At 48.3% G+C, this 16,713-nt stretch overlaps 1 protein-coding gene across 3 annotated transcripts in view; it reads left to right on the forward strand.

Moving 5' to 3' along the window:
• Positions 1-16,713, forward strand: part of sgk2a (serum/glucocorticoid regulated kinase 2a) — a 62,227-nt gene that overhangs the window by 40,576 nt on the left and 4,938 nt on the right. For all 3 annotated transcript variants that reach the window (XM_084334024.1, XM_084334025.1, XM_084334026.1), the window contains exons 9-11: positions 8,026-8,112; positions 9,531-9,626; positions 14,247-14,402. In XM_084334024.1, coding sequence (XP_084190150.1) covers positions 8,026-8,112; positions 9,531-9,626; positions 14,247-14,402 — 339 coding nt within the window. The remainder of the gene's footprint in view (positions 1-8,025; positions 8,113-9,530; positions 9,627-14,246; positions 14,403-16,713) is intronic.

Below are 16,713 nucleotides of genomic sequence, written 5' to 3' on the forward strand. Positions count from 1 at the left end.
TCTGGACCTGGTGGTGTTGTTGTCCAGCAGGGAGCACTCTGTCCTCTGGACCTGGTGGTGTTGTTGTCCAGCAGGGAGCACTCTGTCCTCTGGACCTGGTGGTGTTGTTGTCCAGCAGGGAGCACTCTGTCCTCTGGACCTGGTGGTGTTGTTGTCCAGCAGGGAGCACTCTGTCCTCTGGACCTGGTGGTGTTGTTGTCCAGCAGGGAGCACTCTGTCCTCTGGACCTGGTGGTGTTGTTGTCCAGCAGGGAGCACTCTGTCCTCTGGACCTGGTGGTGTTGTTGTCCAGCAGGGAGCACTCTGTCCTCTGGACCTGGTGGTGTTGTTGTCCAGCAGGGAGCACTCTGTCCTCTGGACCTGGTGGTGTTGTTGTCCAGCAGGGAGCACTCTGTCCTCTGGACCTGGTGGTGTTGTTGTCCAGCAGGGAGCACTCTGTCCTCTGGACCTGGTGGTGCTGTTGTCCAGCAGGGAGCACTCTGTCCTCTGGACCTGGTGGTGCTGTTGTCCAGCAGGGAGCACTCTGTCCTCTGGACCTGGTGGTGCTGTTGTCCAGCAGGGAGCACTCTGTCCTCTGGACCTGGTGATAGGGACACCGTACAGCTGCAAGTACCCTCCTTCGACTGAATTTGGTTGTTAAAGAACCCATATCGCAAAGAGTACAGGGTTCCTCTGTGTTCCTGTTCAAATTCCCAATCAGGTCTCTGACATCAAGGACACCTAATCATCCCTTCCCTTAATTGGCTGATATAAATCCCTGTCTCCTGAGCCGTTCAGCCATTGTGTAGTGTGACGTGTGCCTGGTGCCAGTGTATGGCAGCCATTGGGCCTGCGTAGCCCAAGGTTGAGTCATACCAGTGGTGGTGAAGGAGACAATTTGTTATGGTTTGACACCGACCCCAAACGCAACGACACAAGAGAGTTGGATTCAGAGTTGCCAAATACAAGGGCTTGTTTATTTGGTGACTAGAATAAGTGAAACAGGGAAAGCAGGTCAACTAGAAACAGGGACAATGAACAAGGGGCAAAGATCTGCTGCTCTGCAGCTTCTCCCGGAAGGGTAGTCTTGGGAAGCAGGAGCAGACCTCTGTACCGCTCTGCAGATTCTCTCGGCGGACCTCTCAGATGTTGTGCAAGACCGAGAGAGGGAGAGAGGGAACGGGTCAGTGACAGAGCAGACTAGAAACGAGCTGGAGGACAGGGTGATATATTCTTCGTGTTAAACAACACAGTGATGAGCAATATTCCAAAAACAGCCCAAGTGAATAACTTCATGTAAACACACAGTGAGCAAAAATCCAAACACCGTCCAATTGTGAAATACTATCTTCGTGTAAATACACAGTGAGCAAAATCCAACACAGTCCAAATGTGAAACAATATCTTCGTGTAAATACACAGTGAGCAAAAATCCAAACACAGTCCAAATGTGAAATAAGATCTTCGTGTAAATACACAGTGGGAGGTGGAAGATCCCAAAATATTATTCCATAAAGGAAAGAGCAAAAACGCTAATGGCTGGGTGAGTGACTGTCTGACAAAAAGGTGGTAGACTTCAGTGTAAAGGTTACACACGAAAATCGGAATTAGGTCAAGACAGTCAGTCTAGAAAAACTCACCCAGACGAGCTGCGTAAAAGGAACAGGAACAACAGTGGAGGCGAGCGCGCGCCACGGAGCAGGTATCCAAGCGAAGGCTTCTAGGAATTTCCTGGAGAATAGCACAGTGAAACAGAAGCAACAGGGAAAAACATCCAGCGACAAATCAAGACGAACCAACAACTTAGGGTGGGGAAAACGGGGTATAAATAATGAGGGATCGATTGATTGAAAGGCAGTGACAGCTGGGGAATGTGATTGAAAAGCGTGGGGAAGTGAGGGAACCAATCAGCGACGTCTCAGATGACGTCAGCGGGGAGAAACGTGTGAACGAGGGAATTGAAATACTTGACAGAAAAAATGAATGAAAACAAAGCGAGGGTGGTTAAAGGAACAGAACGAGTGAGAAGGCAAGGACAGAAACCTCACAGTACCCCCCCCTCAACGGGAGCCGCCCGGCGACCAGGCCGACCCGGCTCGTCAGGATGGGCCCGATGGAAGTCGGTGATCAAGCCGGGATCCACGATGAGCTGCCGGGAGACCCAGCTACGCTCCTCAGGGCCGTAACCCTCCCAGTCCACCAGGTATTGGAATCCCCGGCCCCGCCGACGAACGCCCATCAACCGGCGGACCTGCCACTGGGGGTGACCATCCACCAGCACAGGAGGCGGTGGATCAGGAGCCGGAGGCATAAGGGGACTGAGGGAGACGGGCTTAACCCGGGAGACATGGAACACGGGGTGGATGTGCATGGATGCAGGAAGCTTCAGGCGCAGGGCCGCCGGACTGAGTACCTTCAGGACCTCGAAAGGACCGACGAAGCGAGGGTTGAGCTTCTTGGCCGAGGACCGTAGCGGGAGGTCCTTCGCGGAGAGCCACACCCTCTGCCCAGGGCGGTAAGTCGGCGCGGGAACCCGGCGCCGGTCGGCACCACGACAGGCGCGCTCAGATGTCCGGAGCAGCGCGGTCCTGGTGATCTCCCAAACGCGACGGCAGCGGTCGAGGTGGACCTGCACGGAGGGAACTGCCACTTCCGTCTCCAGTGCGGGAAAAAGAGGGGGCTGGTAGCCTAGGGAGGCCTCAAAGGGGGAGAGGCCGGTGGCGGAACTGACCATTGAGTTGATCGAGTATTCAACCCAGGGAAGGAAACGACTCCAGGATGCCGGCCTCTCGGCTGCCACACACCGAAGAGCAGACTCCACGCTCTGGTTCATCCTCTCCGTCTGCCCGTTCGTCTGGGGATGGTAGCCGGAGGAGAGACTGACCGTTGCCCCCAATCCCTTGCAGAAAGCCCGCCAAACCTGGGAGGTGAACTGGGGCCCCCGGTCAGAGACGATGTCCTGGGGGAAACCGTGAAGGCGGAACACGTGGTGCGTCAGGAGGTCCGCCGTCTCGGCTGCTGAGGGAAGCTTGGAGAGGGCCACGAGGTGGACCCCCTTGCTGAATCGATCCACCACGGTCAGAAGGCAGGTGTTCCCCTGGGAGGAGGGTAGTCCAGTGACGAAGTCGAGCGCCACATGTGACCACGGACGGCTTGGAACGGGAAGTGGCTGCAAGAGCCCGGAGGGTGCCTGGTGAGAGGCCTTGCTGCGGGCACAGACCGCGCAGGCCAACACGAACTCCTTGACGTCGTTTCGCATGGTGGGCCACCAGAAACGACGAGCCAGGAAGGAGAACGTGCGATGGACGCCTGGGTGGCAGGCGAACCGGCTGGTATGGCCCCACAGCAGTACCTGGGACCGGACAGAGTCAGGGACGAAGAGACGGCTCCTAGGGACGTTGCTTGGAGCTCGTTGGAAGCGTAGGGCACGCCTCACCACACCCTCGATGCCCAAGGTGATGGCTCCAACCACTCGGGCCTCCGGGATGATGGGAGATGGGTCCTCAGAGGGTGGAGCCCCCTTGGAGTGCATCCGGGACAGGGAGTCGGCCTTCGTGTTGCGGGAACCGGGGCGGAAGGTCAGCGAGAAGTCGAACCGACTGAGGAAACTGGCCCATCTCGCCTGCCGACCGTTGAGGCGCCTGGAAGCGCGGATGAACGTTAGGTTCTTGTGGTCCGTCCAGATGGTAAAAGGCTCCTCGGCACCCTCTAGCCAATGACGCCACTCCTCCAGAGCCGCCACGACCGCCAGTAGCTCCCGATTGCCGGTGTCGTAGTTCCTCTCGGCGGGGAGGAAGCGACGCGAGTAGAAGGCGCAAGGATGTACCTTCTGGTCGGAAGGAGAACGCTGGGATAGGACAGCGCCCAGGCCAGAATCCGAGGCGTCCACCTCCACGATGAACTGTCTCTTGGGGTCAGGGTGGAGCAGGATAGGAGCGGAAGTGAACCTTCTCTTGAGGGAGCGGAACGCAGCGCATGCCGCTGGGGACCAGTCGAACGGCAGAGCGGGGGAGGTCAGCTTGGTAAGAGGCTCCGCCACTTGGCTGTAGTTCCGGATGAACCTTCGGTAGAAGTTTGCGAACCCGAGGAAACTCTGTAGCTCCTTCCGAGTGGTGGGTTCCGGCCAATCCTCCACAGCCTGGATCTTGCGAGGATCCGCTCGGGTCAAGCCCTTCTCCACGATGAAGCCCAGGTAGTCGACGGAGTTGGAGTGGAAACGGCACTTCTCCGCCTTGACGAAGAGCCGATTGTGGAGGAGGCGCTCCAGCACCCGGCGGACATGCAGGATGTGTTCCTCGAGGGTCCTGGAAAAGATAAGAATGTCGTCCAGGTACACCACCACGAACACCTCCAGCATGTCACGGAGGACATCGTTCATGAGTGCCTGGAATACCGCCGGGGCGTTGGTGAGACCGAACGGCATCACAAGGTACTCATAGTGGCCCCTGGGGGTCTTGAAGGCGGTCTTCCATTCATCGCCCTCACGGATACGGACAAGATGATAGGCACTTCGGAGATCCAGCTTGGTGAAGAACGAGGCCTGGGTCAGTGGCTCGAAGGTGGAGCTCATGAGAGGTAGGGGGTATTTGTTCTTGATGGTGATCTCGTTGAGCTGACGATAGTCGATGCAGGGTCGCAGGTCCCATCCTTCTTTCCAACAAAGAAGAACCCGGCCGCCACCGGGGAGGAGGAAGGCCGAATGAGTCCTGCTTCCAATGACTCAGAGATGTAGAGATCCATCGCCTTCTTCTCCGGGGCAGTCAGACTGTAGAGGCGGCTGCCGGGAAGGGGAGCCCCTTGGCGGAGGTTGATGGCGCAGTCATAGGGGCGGTGAGGTGGAAGGGACTGAGCCCTGGTCTTACTGAATACCTCCATGAGGTCGTGGTACTCGGGAGGAACGGACGAGGGATCCGGGGGCAACTCACCAGCCGGTCTCCGGGGCGGGGGACAAGACGCCGCCTGTAGACAGCGGGCGTGACAGGAGGAGCTCCAGCCCCTGATGGTACCGGAGGCCCAGGCGATGTGGGGCTCGTGCAGCGCGAGCCAGGGCCTACCCAGGACCACCGGGACAAGGGGGGATTGGGTAATGAGGAACTGGATCCTCTCTACGTGGTTCCCAGCAATGGTCAGCAAGACTGGGCCGGTCCGTTGAGAGATGTCGGCCAGGCGGTGTTGGTCCAACGAAAAGATCTCCAAGGGCCTCACAAGGGCCTCAAGAGGTATGTTGGCTTGGGTGGCAAACTCGAAGTCGAGGAAGTTCTCGTCTGCCCCAGAGTCGATGAGGGCCTCCACCGTGGCACGTTGGTCCCCCCAGGCCAGGGTGACGCTCATCAGATGGTCGGGTGGTGCGCGGCGCTGGGAATGGGAAAAACGGCTCACCAGGATCTCCCGGGGTCTTGGTGAGCCCGATCTTTTGGCCGGGTAGGGCAGTCGGCGATACGGTGTCCCGCACCTCCGCAGTAGAGGCAGAGACCGGACCTGAGCCTTGCCTGACGCTCCGCCTGGCTCAGATGAGAGCGTCCCAGCTGCATGGGTTCCTCCTCGCGCACCGGACGGGGAAGCCTGTTACCCACAGTAGTGTTGGGGACGGGGCGTCCAGGAGTCCGGGGTGCTTCAGGAGGTGACAGTCGGGCCCTCTCGCGCCTTCTCTCCAGGAGGCGTCCGTCAATACGGATGACAAGGCTAAACAGCTCCTCGAGGGAGTCGGGCACCTCCCTGGTAGCGAGCTGGTCCCGGACTGCGTCACTGAGCCCCCTTATGAAGGTTAGGCGAAGAGCAGGTTCGTTCCATCCGCTCTCCACCGCCGCCAGTCGAAACTCCATGACATAGTCCGTCACCCTGCTGCTCCCTTGCCGGAAGGTCCCCAACCGGGCTCCAGGGTCCAGACCTCGGGCTGGATGGTGGAACACTCTGCGGAGCTCCGCCACGAAGTCTGGGTAGGAGAACAAAAAATCTGCTTCCATTGCCCAGGAGGATGTGACCCACTGGGCAGCATGGCCTGAAAGTAGGTTGGTTATATAAGCCACTCGGGACCCATGAGCTGAAAAACGGCTTGGCTGATGACGGAAAACCAACTCACATTGCATGATGAATGTGGCACACTCCTCGGGATTACCGTCAAACAGCCGTGGGACGGAGAGAAGGGGTTCCCGAGGTGCGAGATCTGCTGGGGCTGCGGGGAATGTTCCTGGAGGGTGTGAGAGATGAAAAGTATTAACGGCGTCGCCCAGCGAGTTAAGCTGGGCGAGGATCTCGGACTGTTGTCCCGCCATAGCGGCCATTGAACCCTGCATAGGCAGGACCTGGTCCCTGAGGTTCTGCACCGCAGCCGCAGCCCGCTCTAGTTGGAGACCGTGATCCCTGGTCAACTCGACTTGAAATGCAAGTGCGGTTCTGACCCCCTCTGTGTCGGCTGGGGTCGTCATGGTTGGTTCGTAATGTTATGGTTTGACACCGACCCCAAACGCAACGACACAAGAGAGTTGGATTCAGAGTTGCCAAATACAAGGGCTTGTTTATTTGGTGACTAGAATAAGTGAAACAGGGAAAGCAGGTCAACTAGAAACAGGGACAATGAACAAGGGGCAAAGATCTGCTGCTCTGCAGCTTCTCCCGGAAGGGTAGTCTTGGGAAGCAGGAGCAGACCTCTGTACCGCTCTGCAGATTCTCTCGGCGGACCTCTCAGATGTTGTGCAAGACCGAGAGAGGGAGAGAGGGAACGGGTCAGTGACAGAGCAGACTAGAAACGAGCTGGAGGACAGGGTGATATATTCTTCGTGTTAAACAACACAGTGATGAGCAATATTCCAAAAACAGCCCAAGTGAATAACTTCATGTAAACACACAGTGAGCAAAAATCCAAACACCGTCCAATTGTGAAATACTATCTTCGTGTAAATACACAGTGAGCAAAATCCAACACAGTCCAAATGTGAAACAATATCTTCGTGTAAATACACAGTGAGCAAAAATCCAAACACAGTCCAAATGTGAAATAAGATCTTCGTGTAAATACACAGTGGGAGGTGGAAGATCCCAAAATATTATTCCATAAAGGAAAGAGCAAAAACGCTAATGGCTGGGTGAGTGACTGTCTGACAAAAAGGTGGTAGACTTCAGTGTAAAGGTTACACACGAAAATCGGAATTAGGTCAAGACAGTCAGTCTAGAAAAACTCACCCAGACGAGCTGCGTAAAAGGAACAGGAACAACAGTGGAGGCGAGCGCGCGCCACGGAGCAGGTATCCAAGCGAAGGCTTCTAGGAATTTCCTGGAGAATAGCACAGTGAAACAGAAGCAACAGGGAAAAACATCCAGCGACAAATCAAGACGAACCAACAACTTAGGGTGGGGAAAACGGGGTATAAATAATGAGGGATCGATTGATTGAAAGGCAGTGACAGCTGGGGAATGTGATTGAAAAGCGTGGGGAAGTGAGGGAACCAATCAGCGACGTCTCAGATGACGTCAGCGGGGAGAAACGTGTGAACGAGGGAATTGAAATACTTGACAGAAAAAATGAATGAAAACAAAGCGAGGGTGGTTAAAGGAACAGAACGAGTGAGAAGGCAAGGACAGAAACCTCACACAATTTCCACCCTACATTTAAAAAAAGCGATTTGAGTCTGCCTAGAAAAACGCGCTATATAAATTCAATGATCATTCATTCATTCTATCTGTCGTACATCCAAGTATATGAGGTAATAAGGTAACAAGTAATTTTTCATTCCACTCTAAGCTTTTAATCTCTCAGGACACAGAATTATGTGTAGGATCAATTCATAGTATTCCATTACAACGCCATTGCAGACATCTTGGTAGGCAAACGTTAACAGTGGCCAGAGTTTATGGCATTGTGCCATATTTGTAGGAAATGCTGTTGCTAGGAAATTGTTGATATGTACTGTGTATTTGTTGATATGTACTGTGTATTTGTGCATTATATGAATGTGCGTGCGTGTGTGTGTGTGTGTGTGCGTGTGTGTGTGTGTGTGTGTGTGTGTGTGTGTGTGTGTGTGTGTGTGTGTGTGTGTGTGTGTGTTTGCAGGGCCATGTGGTGCTGACAGACTTTGGTTTGTGTAAAGAAGGTGTAGAACCAGAGACGACCACGTCAACATTTTGTGGGACCCCAGAAGTAAGAAAAGCATAATAGTCCAATACATCCACAGACCTTTCATAAAGCTAGATGATTCAACTCACTTTCAATTTCCTGGACTGCGTCACATGGTTTTCAGAAGGTGCGGCCATTGGTGTTCTTACTGACCAACCCACCCCCACACCCACCCTCCCACCCATAGCCCAACCTTACTACTCTACTAGAAGTTAGGACACAAGGTCAGAGCCGGCCACACACAGCCTTCGAGATAGGCAAAAGTGTGTAAATTTACAGAGTGAACCAAAAACCAAATACAGTTAATAGTTTCTTATTTACTAGAGCCTCTCTCCTACAGTGTTGCATTTTAAATATTTGCTAGAGAGAGAGAGAGAGAGAGAGGAGAGAGAGAGAGAGAGAGAGAGAGAGAGCGAGAGAGAGAGAGAGATTTTTGTACTAGTTGTTATTGTCTGTAAAATGAGACTCTTGATCATACAGTCTTTATCTCTTTCATGCATTAATTCACTCACTCACTCACTCACTTTATTTGTCCATCCTTATCTTCTCTCTTTCTTTCATTCTCCTACTACCCACCTTCAAAATCTGCTCTCAAAGAACACCTACGTGAGGCTGCAATTCTAAACTTGCCCCTGTAAATGTCCAAACCCAACCCCCTCCAATGTACAGTCCCCCCCCCCCCCCCCCCCCCCCCACCCCACCTACTCAACCCCACCTCACCCCACCTACCCAACCTCCTCCAAGGTACAGTTTCTTCCCCCTCAAATGTATATACTCTCAAATGTATATAATGTATACTCTCTTTTTAGAAACTCTGTCTATTAATCAGAGTTTCCAACACCAGGGTCTATATGACAGGCGTTAAACAGTACTGTATATTTGTAGATCTGGTATGTCATAAATGTCTGGATGTAACAGTACTGTCTATCTGTATGTCATGTATGTCATATTATGTTATGATGAATTGAAAATGGGGGACCCTGATGTAAACAAGACGAAAGTATTTCTCTGGTCTGCATCCCCTTAACAATTGTGTGTATTGAGCCGTACTGTATTGTATCCATTCTGCAATCTGTTAATAAAATGTTCAATCAATCAATCAATCAATCAAACTCCTTCTCTTATTTTTTCTTTCCCTTCCTTTCCATATTCCTCCTCCCCTTCATTCTCTCCTCCTTTTTTTACTTTGTCTCTCTGCTCTTTCTCTCTCTCTCTCTCTCTCTCTCTCTCTCTCTCTCTCTCTCTCTCTCTCTCTCTCTCTCTCTCTCTCTCTCTCTCTCTCTCTCTCTCTCTATCTCTCTCTCTCCCTCTCTGCTCTCTCTCCCCCCCTCTCTCTCTCTCTCTCTCTATCTCTCTCTCTCTCTCTCCCCCTCTCTCTCCCCCCCTCTCTCCCCCCCTCTCTCTCTCTCTCTCTCTCTCTCTCTCTCTGTCTCTCTCTGCAGTACTTGGCTCCGGAGGTTCTTCGTAAGGAGCCGTATGATAGAACAGTGGACTGGTGGTGCCTAGGAGCTGTTCTCTATGAGATGATATACAGCCTGGTATGTCTCTCTGTGTGTGTGTGTGTGTGTGTGTGTGTATGTGTGTGTGTGTGTGTGTGTGTGTGTGTGTGTGTGTGTGTGTGTGTGTGTGTGTGTGTGTGTGTGTGTGTGTGTGTGTGTGTGTGTGTGTGTGTGTGTGTGTGTGTGTGTGTGTGTGTGTGTGTGTGTGTGTGTGTGTGTGTGTGTGTGTGTGTGTGTGTGTGAATGTGTAACTTCTAAAGCGATTTGGATAAAAGCGCCATATACAGTAAATGCAGTCCATTTACCATTTACCTAACAACAAGAAATAAGAGCTAAATCACCACAGTGTGAATATGGTGAATGGAGGTTAGTGGAGAGAAAACTCATACAAATGAATACACAGACAGGCAATGGGAACGTGTATACACGCACACACACACGCACGCACACGCACACACACTAGAGCTAGAATTCATGACATTGTGTGCATGTCAGTGTTTATGTGTTCAGCTGTGATGAGCCGCCACAGTGAGGCCATCACCCACTCCTCCAGAAACAATATGAAAGCTTTATATTTCAGCCACAAACAAACAATGGTCTTCCTGTGTAGCGAGCGGCCTCCTTGACATCACCAGCAGCTGGCTAACGTTAGCTAAGTTAGCTGTAGGCTTTAGGTTGTGACACTTTTTTCAGTCGCTTGGATTTCCTGAAACTCTAACCTCATTCCCAAAACTTTAACCTCATCCTCAAAACAGAATAAAAAAGTAAAACAACCATACTATAGATGAAAAATATATGTAATAAACATGTTTTTTTCTGGTAGTTGTGTGTCCAGGATTTCTTTTACATTGACAGCAACAGTATATACAGAACCTGTCCAGTTTTGATTTTGAGTGTCAGGGTTTACTTTAGACAATGATCAGGAGGTGTGACATTGTTGTAGCGATCAACCGACTTAGGCGACGGGGCCACAGACGACGTTTTTTTCAAGGCGGACCGCTTTGAAAATCAAAAATATGCATGCTCAGAGCGTTTCCAGAGCGTCTCGCGACTCCCGCGGCTCCGCCACTTGCTCGATTTTGATTGGTCTGTCGAAAAAAGTGACCTTGATGAGCGGCGCTCCTCTCCAAAAGTTGAACTATTTTCAACGTTATGCGCTGGGAGCGCTCCGCCCAAAAACGCTAGCCGCAGAGAGCGCTAAAACGCGAGGCGCGGCGCTGGGAAAAGGAGCGCGCCTGACGCGTCTTTAGCATAGAAATGAATGACAGAAAGGAGCTGGCAACTCATAAAAAGCTGGCTGTCTGTTTTGCAGGTGGTCTACTGTTATAGAGGTCTAGTGTTATAGTGGTCTAGTGTTATAGTGGTCTAGTGTTATAGTGGTCTAGTGTTATAGAGGTCTAGTGTTATAGAGGTCTAGTGTTATAGAGATCTAGTGTTATAGTGGTCTAGAGTTATAGAGGTCTAGTGTTATAGTGGTCTAGTGTTATAGTGGTCTAGTGTTATAGTGGTCTAGTGTTATAGAGGTCTAGTGTTATAGGGGTCTAGTGTTATAGAGGTCTAGTGTTATAGTGGTCTAGTGTTATAGTGGTCTAGTGTTATAGAGGTCTAGTGTTATAGTGGTCTAGTGTTATAGTGGTCTAGTGTTATAGTGGTCTAGAGTTATAGTGGTCTAGTGTTATAGTGGTCTAGTGTTATAGAGGTCTAGTGTTATAGTGGTCTAGTGTTATAGTGGTCTAGTGTTATAGTGGTCTAGTGTTATAGTGGTCTAGTGTTATAGTGGTCTAGTGTTATAGGGGTCTAGTGTTATAGTGGTCTAGAGTTATAGTGGTCATTGTCATCTGGTCTTTCCAAAGACGCGCGCACACACACACACAGAAAGGGAGAATGCTATGCTGTAACATCTACACACACGGAGCTACTGCTGTTGTTCTTGGGCGGATATGAGACTCGCCACAGGATTTTCAAAATAAGAGTATCGATATGAATCGATCTTATTACATCGCATCGATCCGATTCGATTGTTGATAATTACATCGATGTATCGATCTGGATCGATGTATCGTCCCACCCCTACAAACAAAACACTTTGCTTTCATGAAATATTGTAAGCCGTCATTTGAGGCTTTATAAAAGCAGCACAATGAACACAAATCTGTCAGTGCCGAGTCCGACCTCATCTTAAATAACAAACAGCATTGCTTGTTGTAGTTAACAAAGAGAGGCAGAGTTGATTTTGCAAAAATATATATAATTATTATTTTTTTTTATAATCGAATTTTATTTTCATATTCGAATCCCATGCCCATCGAAAGAAGCTTCCAAGCTTCGAAGTATTTAAGACAGCCCTATTAAATGGACTGTTATATCTTATTAAATTGTGGACATTTATTCATTCCCACTTATTAGACACTATTTCTGATGGTAAAATTAGCGTACAAAGCAAAATACAAAATTCTGAAATATTAAAACGGAAAAAACGGAATTTGGAAAAAAATTAAATGGAATTTGGAAAAAAATAAACGGATTTCATATGGCTCTATGGTCTAGTGTTATAGAGGTCTAGTGTTATAGAGGTCTAGTGTTATAGTGGTCTACTGTTATAGTGGTCTAGTGTTATAGTGGTCTAGTGTTATAGTGGTCTAGTGTTATAGTGGTCTAGAGTTATAGTGGTCTAGTGTTATAGTGGTCTAGTGTTATAGTGGTCTAGTGTTATAGAGGTCTAGTGTTATAGAGATCTAGTGTTATAGTGGTCTAGTGTTATAGAGGTCTAGTGTTATAGAGATCTAGTGTTATAGAGGTCTAGTGTTATAGTGTTATAGAGATCTAGTGTTATAGTGGTCTAGTGTTATAGTGGTCTAGTGTTATAGTGGTCTAGTGTTATAGTGGTCTAGTGTTATAGAGGTCTAGTGTTATAGTGGTCTAGTGTTATAGTGGTCTAGTGTTATAGAGGTCTAGTGTTATAGAGATCTAGTGTTATAGTGGTCTAGTGTTATAGAGGTCTAGTGTTATAGAGATCTAGTGTTATAGTGGTCTAGTGTTATAGTGGTCTAGTGTTATAGTGTTAGAGATCTAGTGTTATAGTGGTCTAGTGTTATAGTGGTCTAGTTATAGTGGTCTAGTGTTATAGTGGTCTAGTGTTATAGTGGTCTAGTGTTATAGTGGTCTAGTGTTATAGTGGTCTAGTTATAGTGGTCTAGTGTTATAGTGGTCTAGTGTTATAGTGGTCTAGTGTTATAGTGGTCTATTGTTATAGTGGTCTAGTGTTATAGTGGTCTAGTTATAGTGGTCTAGTGTTATAGTGGTCTATTGTTATAGTGGTCTAGTGTTATAGGGGTCTAGTGTTATAGTGGTCTAGTGTTATAGTGGTCTAGTGTTATAGTGGTCTAGTGTTATAGTGGTCTAGTGTTATAGAGGTCTAGTGTTATAGGGGTCTAGTGTTATAGGGGTCTAGTGTTATAGTGGTCTAGTGTTATGGAGGTCTAGTGTTATAGTGGTCTAGTGTTATAGTGGTCTAGTGTTATAGTGGTCTAGTGTTATAGTGGTCTAGTATTATAGTGGTCTAGTGTTATTAGGGGTGGGAATCACCAGTTTCATCACGATACGATATAGATTATTTGGACAACGATACGATATTTGCAGATATCACAAAGTCTGCCACGATACGATTCGATTCAGGTGCCTGCGATCGATATGAGACGATATTATATGCCCATTTAACACAATCAGTAACATTTAGATCAACTAAAAAAAGGCAACGGAAATATCATTTGACATTTTTATTTGAGCTCTTCCAGACATTTAAATGAAAAACAATCTATTGTTTTTAATACAAATAGACCTCCTGTTCACTGTAAAGTGCCACGTTTTGATAAATTGAGTTTTAAACTTTAAGTTACATTTTTTGGAACTCGCAACACGCAACCTAAAACCCCTCTTTCCAAACGCAGACACACACAGAAAGGGAGACTGCCCCCCCCTTCCCCAGTCCCTAGTGGACCTCTGCTGTTCTCTCTATGGCTCTGATCAGCTTAGCTTAGTTAGCTTACGCTAACGTAATGTTAATTTCGGTCTTTAACGCGACGTGGGCATAAAGGAATGGCGAGGATGCAAAGCATGTTAGATGCATTTGACCCGTTGTGGGAAAAAAACAACAGGCACTTATTTCGGGTTGCAAAATAGGCGGACTCTGGAGTTATACTGTAACGTCTACACACGCGGAGCTACTGTTGTTGTTGGGGCCGGGCGGATATGCTCACCAGGGGATTTTCAAAATAAGAGTATCGCAATATGAATCGATCTTTTTACGTTGCATCGATCCTATTTGATCATTGATAATAGATGATCGATGTATCGTCCCACTCCTAATTGTTATAGTGGTCTAGTGTTATGGTGGTCTAGTGTTATAGTGGTCTAGTGTTATGGTGGTCTAGTGTTATAGTGGTCTAGTGTTATAGTGGTCTAGTGTTATAGTGGTCTAGTGGTCTAGTGTTTGTCTAGTGTTGAGAAATTATCTGACTGTTTTGAGGATGGAGGTTAGAGTTTCAGGAAATGCATCCAAGCAATTGAGGGGAAAAACGGTGTAATAATTCCTTCCCAAACCCAAAATGTGTATGTGGTCAGCTGTTGGCAAAAAATCAACATGTTCATCATCCCCGCCAGCCTCCGTTCTACAGCCGTGACGTCGGGGAGATGTACGATGGGATCCTGCACAAGCCCCTCCCGCTGCCCCCAGGGAAGTCGGACGCGCTCTGCTCCGTGCTCCTGGGCCTCCTGCAGAAGGACCAGCACAGACGCCTCGGGGCCATCGCTGACTTTGTGAGTGTCGACGTACAGATGTTACAGCCAGGGGCGTAGCTGGGGGGGGGTAGCTTAGGATGATTCCAAGGGCCCAGCACTGGGGGGGGGGCCAAAAAAGATTTTTTTTTTTTTTTTTTTTTTACTAGACATCACTCAGGTGTATTATTGATGCTCTCATTGATACTATGTTTGTTTCTGAAGTGTGTGTGTGTGTGTGTGTATGTGTGTGTGTGTGTGTGAGATATATAGAGAGAGAGGGGGGGCTTTGGTAGACTATTGCATTGGTCCATTCATTGATGATGAACGCAATGCGACATCCTTTACTAGGCTCACCCACCAACAGTGCAGGTGCTGAACTGCTGATCCGAATGTATAGGTAAAAACCATATTATGCGTTTTCATCAATAAAAACATTCCCAAAAAATACACCCCTGGTTACAGCATGTCGTGGCCCACGCTGCTGCTCAACCTCCTCCAACTGGAAGCATTTGTGTAAATGTGACGAGGATGAAACCCAACTCAAAGAGACAAGAACAAACTGCAAGGTGTTCTCAACCTTAGCTAAAAAAAAATATCGGCAAAACACAAAGATCCCTAGTACAGTTTAACAGTGCTCAAGTGCTCAAGAAAGCACATAAGATAATTAGTGACTCCACACATGTCCTTCATGTGTGTTTTGACTTGCTGCCCTCAGGAAAGCGCTTTAGACAGCCTGTAAAACAAACAGAAGGAAGTTTGGTTTTGTTCCAGAGGCCATTCGACTGGTGAATGGCCACAGTACAAGGAATAGTCAGTTCACTAATATGCACCTTTTGACCCCTTGATTTTAAAATGTTTGACGAAAGTGCACTTTTTTTGTACTGACCGAATTTATTTATTAGACTTGACGGATCAACGATATAAGGATCCTGTTCTAACAGTGTCATGTCTCTTGTGCTTTAGTGTCATGTATGTCTCTTGCCCCCTGTTTTGTCTTGGATGTGTATAAGTGCCGCTGTTTGCCGTATTCATGCCTTAAATTGCCCCTTGCGTGACTAATCGTTTTTTTTATTTGAATTTGAATTTTAAGTAGCCTTGATATAAATATCCCCACTTTGCTATCTGAATTGGGGTTAAAGGAACACACCGATGTTATGGGAAAGGCGCTTACCCTATTCTCCAGAGTCAGACAAGAAGATAGATACCAATTCCCTCTCTGTGTGTTCAGTATAGCCTACCTGTTGGCCAAAAACACCTCTCAGTTTTTAACTAGGCTAGTGGTCCATATTCACTAGGCTAGCTTGCAGCCGGATAGCTTTCAACTGAACGCACAGAGAGGAAATTGGTATCCATCTTCTTGTCTGACTCTGGAGAAGAGGGTAAGCGCCTTTCCCATAATGCCGGCGTGTTCCTTTTAATAGCCAAGAAACCCATTCTGAACGTGAAGGCATATGAAGAACTTGAACCCCTAATTGCTCCCGATGAGCAGGTTGGCACCTCGCATGGTCACCTCCGCTGTCGGTGTGTGAATGTGTGAGTGAATGGGTAAAATGTGAGGAACAAATTGTAAAGCGCTTTGGATAAAAGCTGCTATATAAATGCAGCCATTTACCATTTATATGAAGAACCCGGCACAGTGCTTCTTCCTATGTGTACAGTATGGCCTTTCGTGTCAGACAGGCCCACCTGTAAAGCTTGCTGGTCCAATCTCTGACCATTACAAGAAGGTAATGCCTGGTTGTGTGCCTGTGCCAAGCAGATGTGCCTGGTTGTCAGCTGGTGACTAAGGGTGGCTGTCTCTGTGGAATATGTGGAAATCATTTCCATTACTCTGTGCCAAGGCCCCATGAAGTTGATTATTGATTAATCTGATTATTATTAGATAACTGTCTATCAAAGATGCCGGTTATATGAGGGACATCACATCCTCAGTTCTTCTTCAACTCTTATGTTATTAACAGTATTGGCTTAATCTCAAACTCCGCCCTCTTTTCTTGATCCTCCAAACTGTTGCTTTCCTTTGTTTGTCCAAAGAAAGCACGACAATTGTATGGTTTCGGTTGTGCCATTTTGCATCACCGGATTAAAGGGAAAATCCACCCTAAAATATAATTGACATGTTATTTTTATAATATTGTACAGCTCAGTTTTGATTTGTGAAGATCAAAAAGTCTCTCCTTAAGTTGAACACCAAAGAGACAAGACTCTAGTGATGATGTCATCAAGAGACTAATCTTGGAGCTGTTTCATAGACAGTGAATAATGGAACAATGACAGTACCATGTATAAGGGATTCAGAGCTGTATAAGACCTACATTTAAATAAAACAAATTTGGATGTAATAGCTCAA

The sequence above is a fragment of the Notolepis coatsorum genome, assembly GCF_963971535.1.
Source record: "Notolepis coatsorum genome assembly, chromosome: 17".
Taxonomy (NCBI): Eukaryota; Metazoa; Chordata; class Actinopteri; order Aulopiformes; family Paralepididae; genus Notolepis; species Notolepis coatsorum.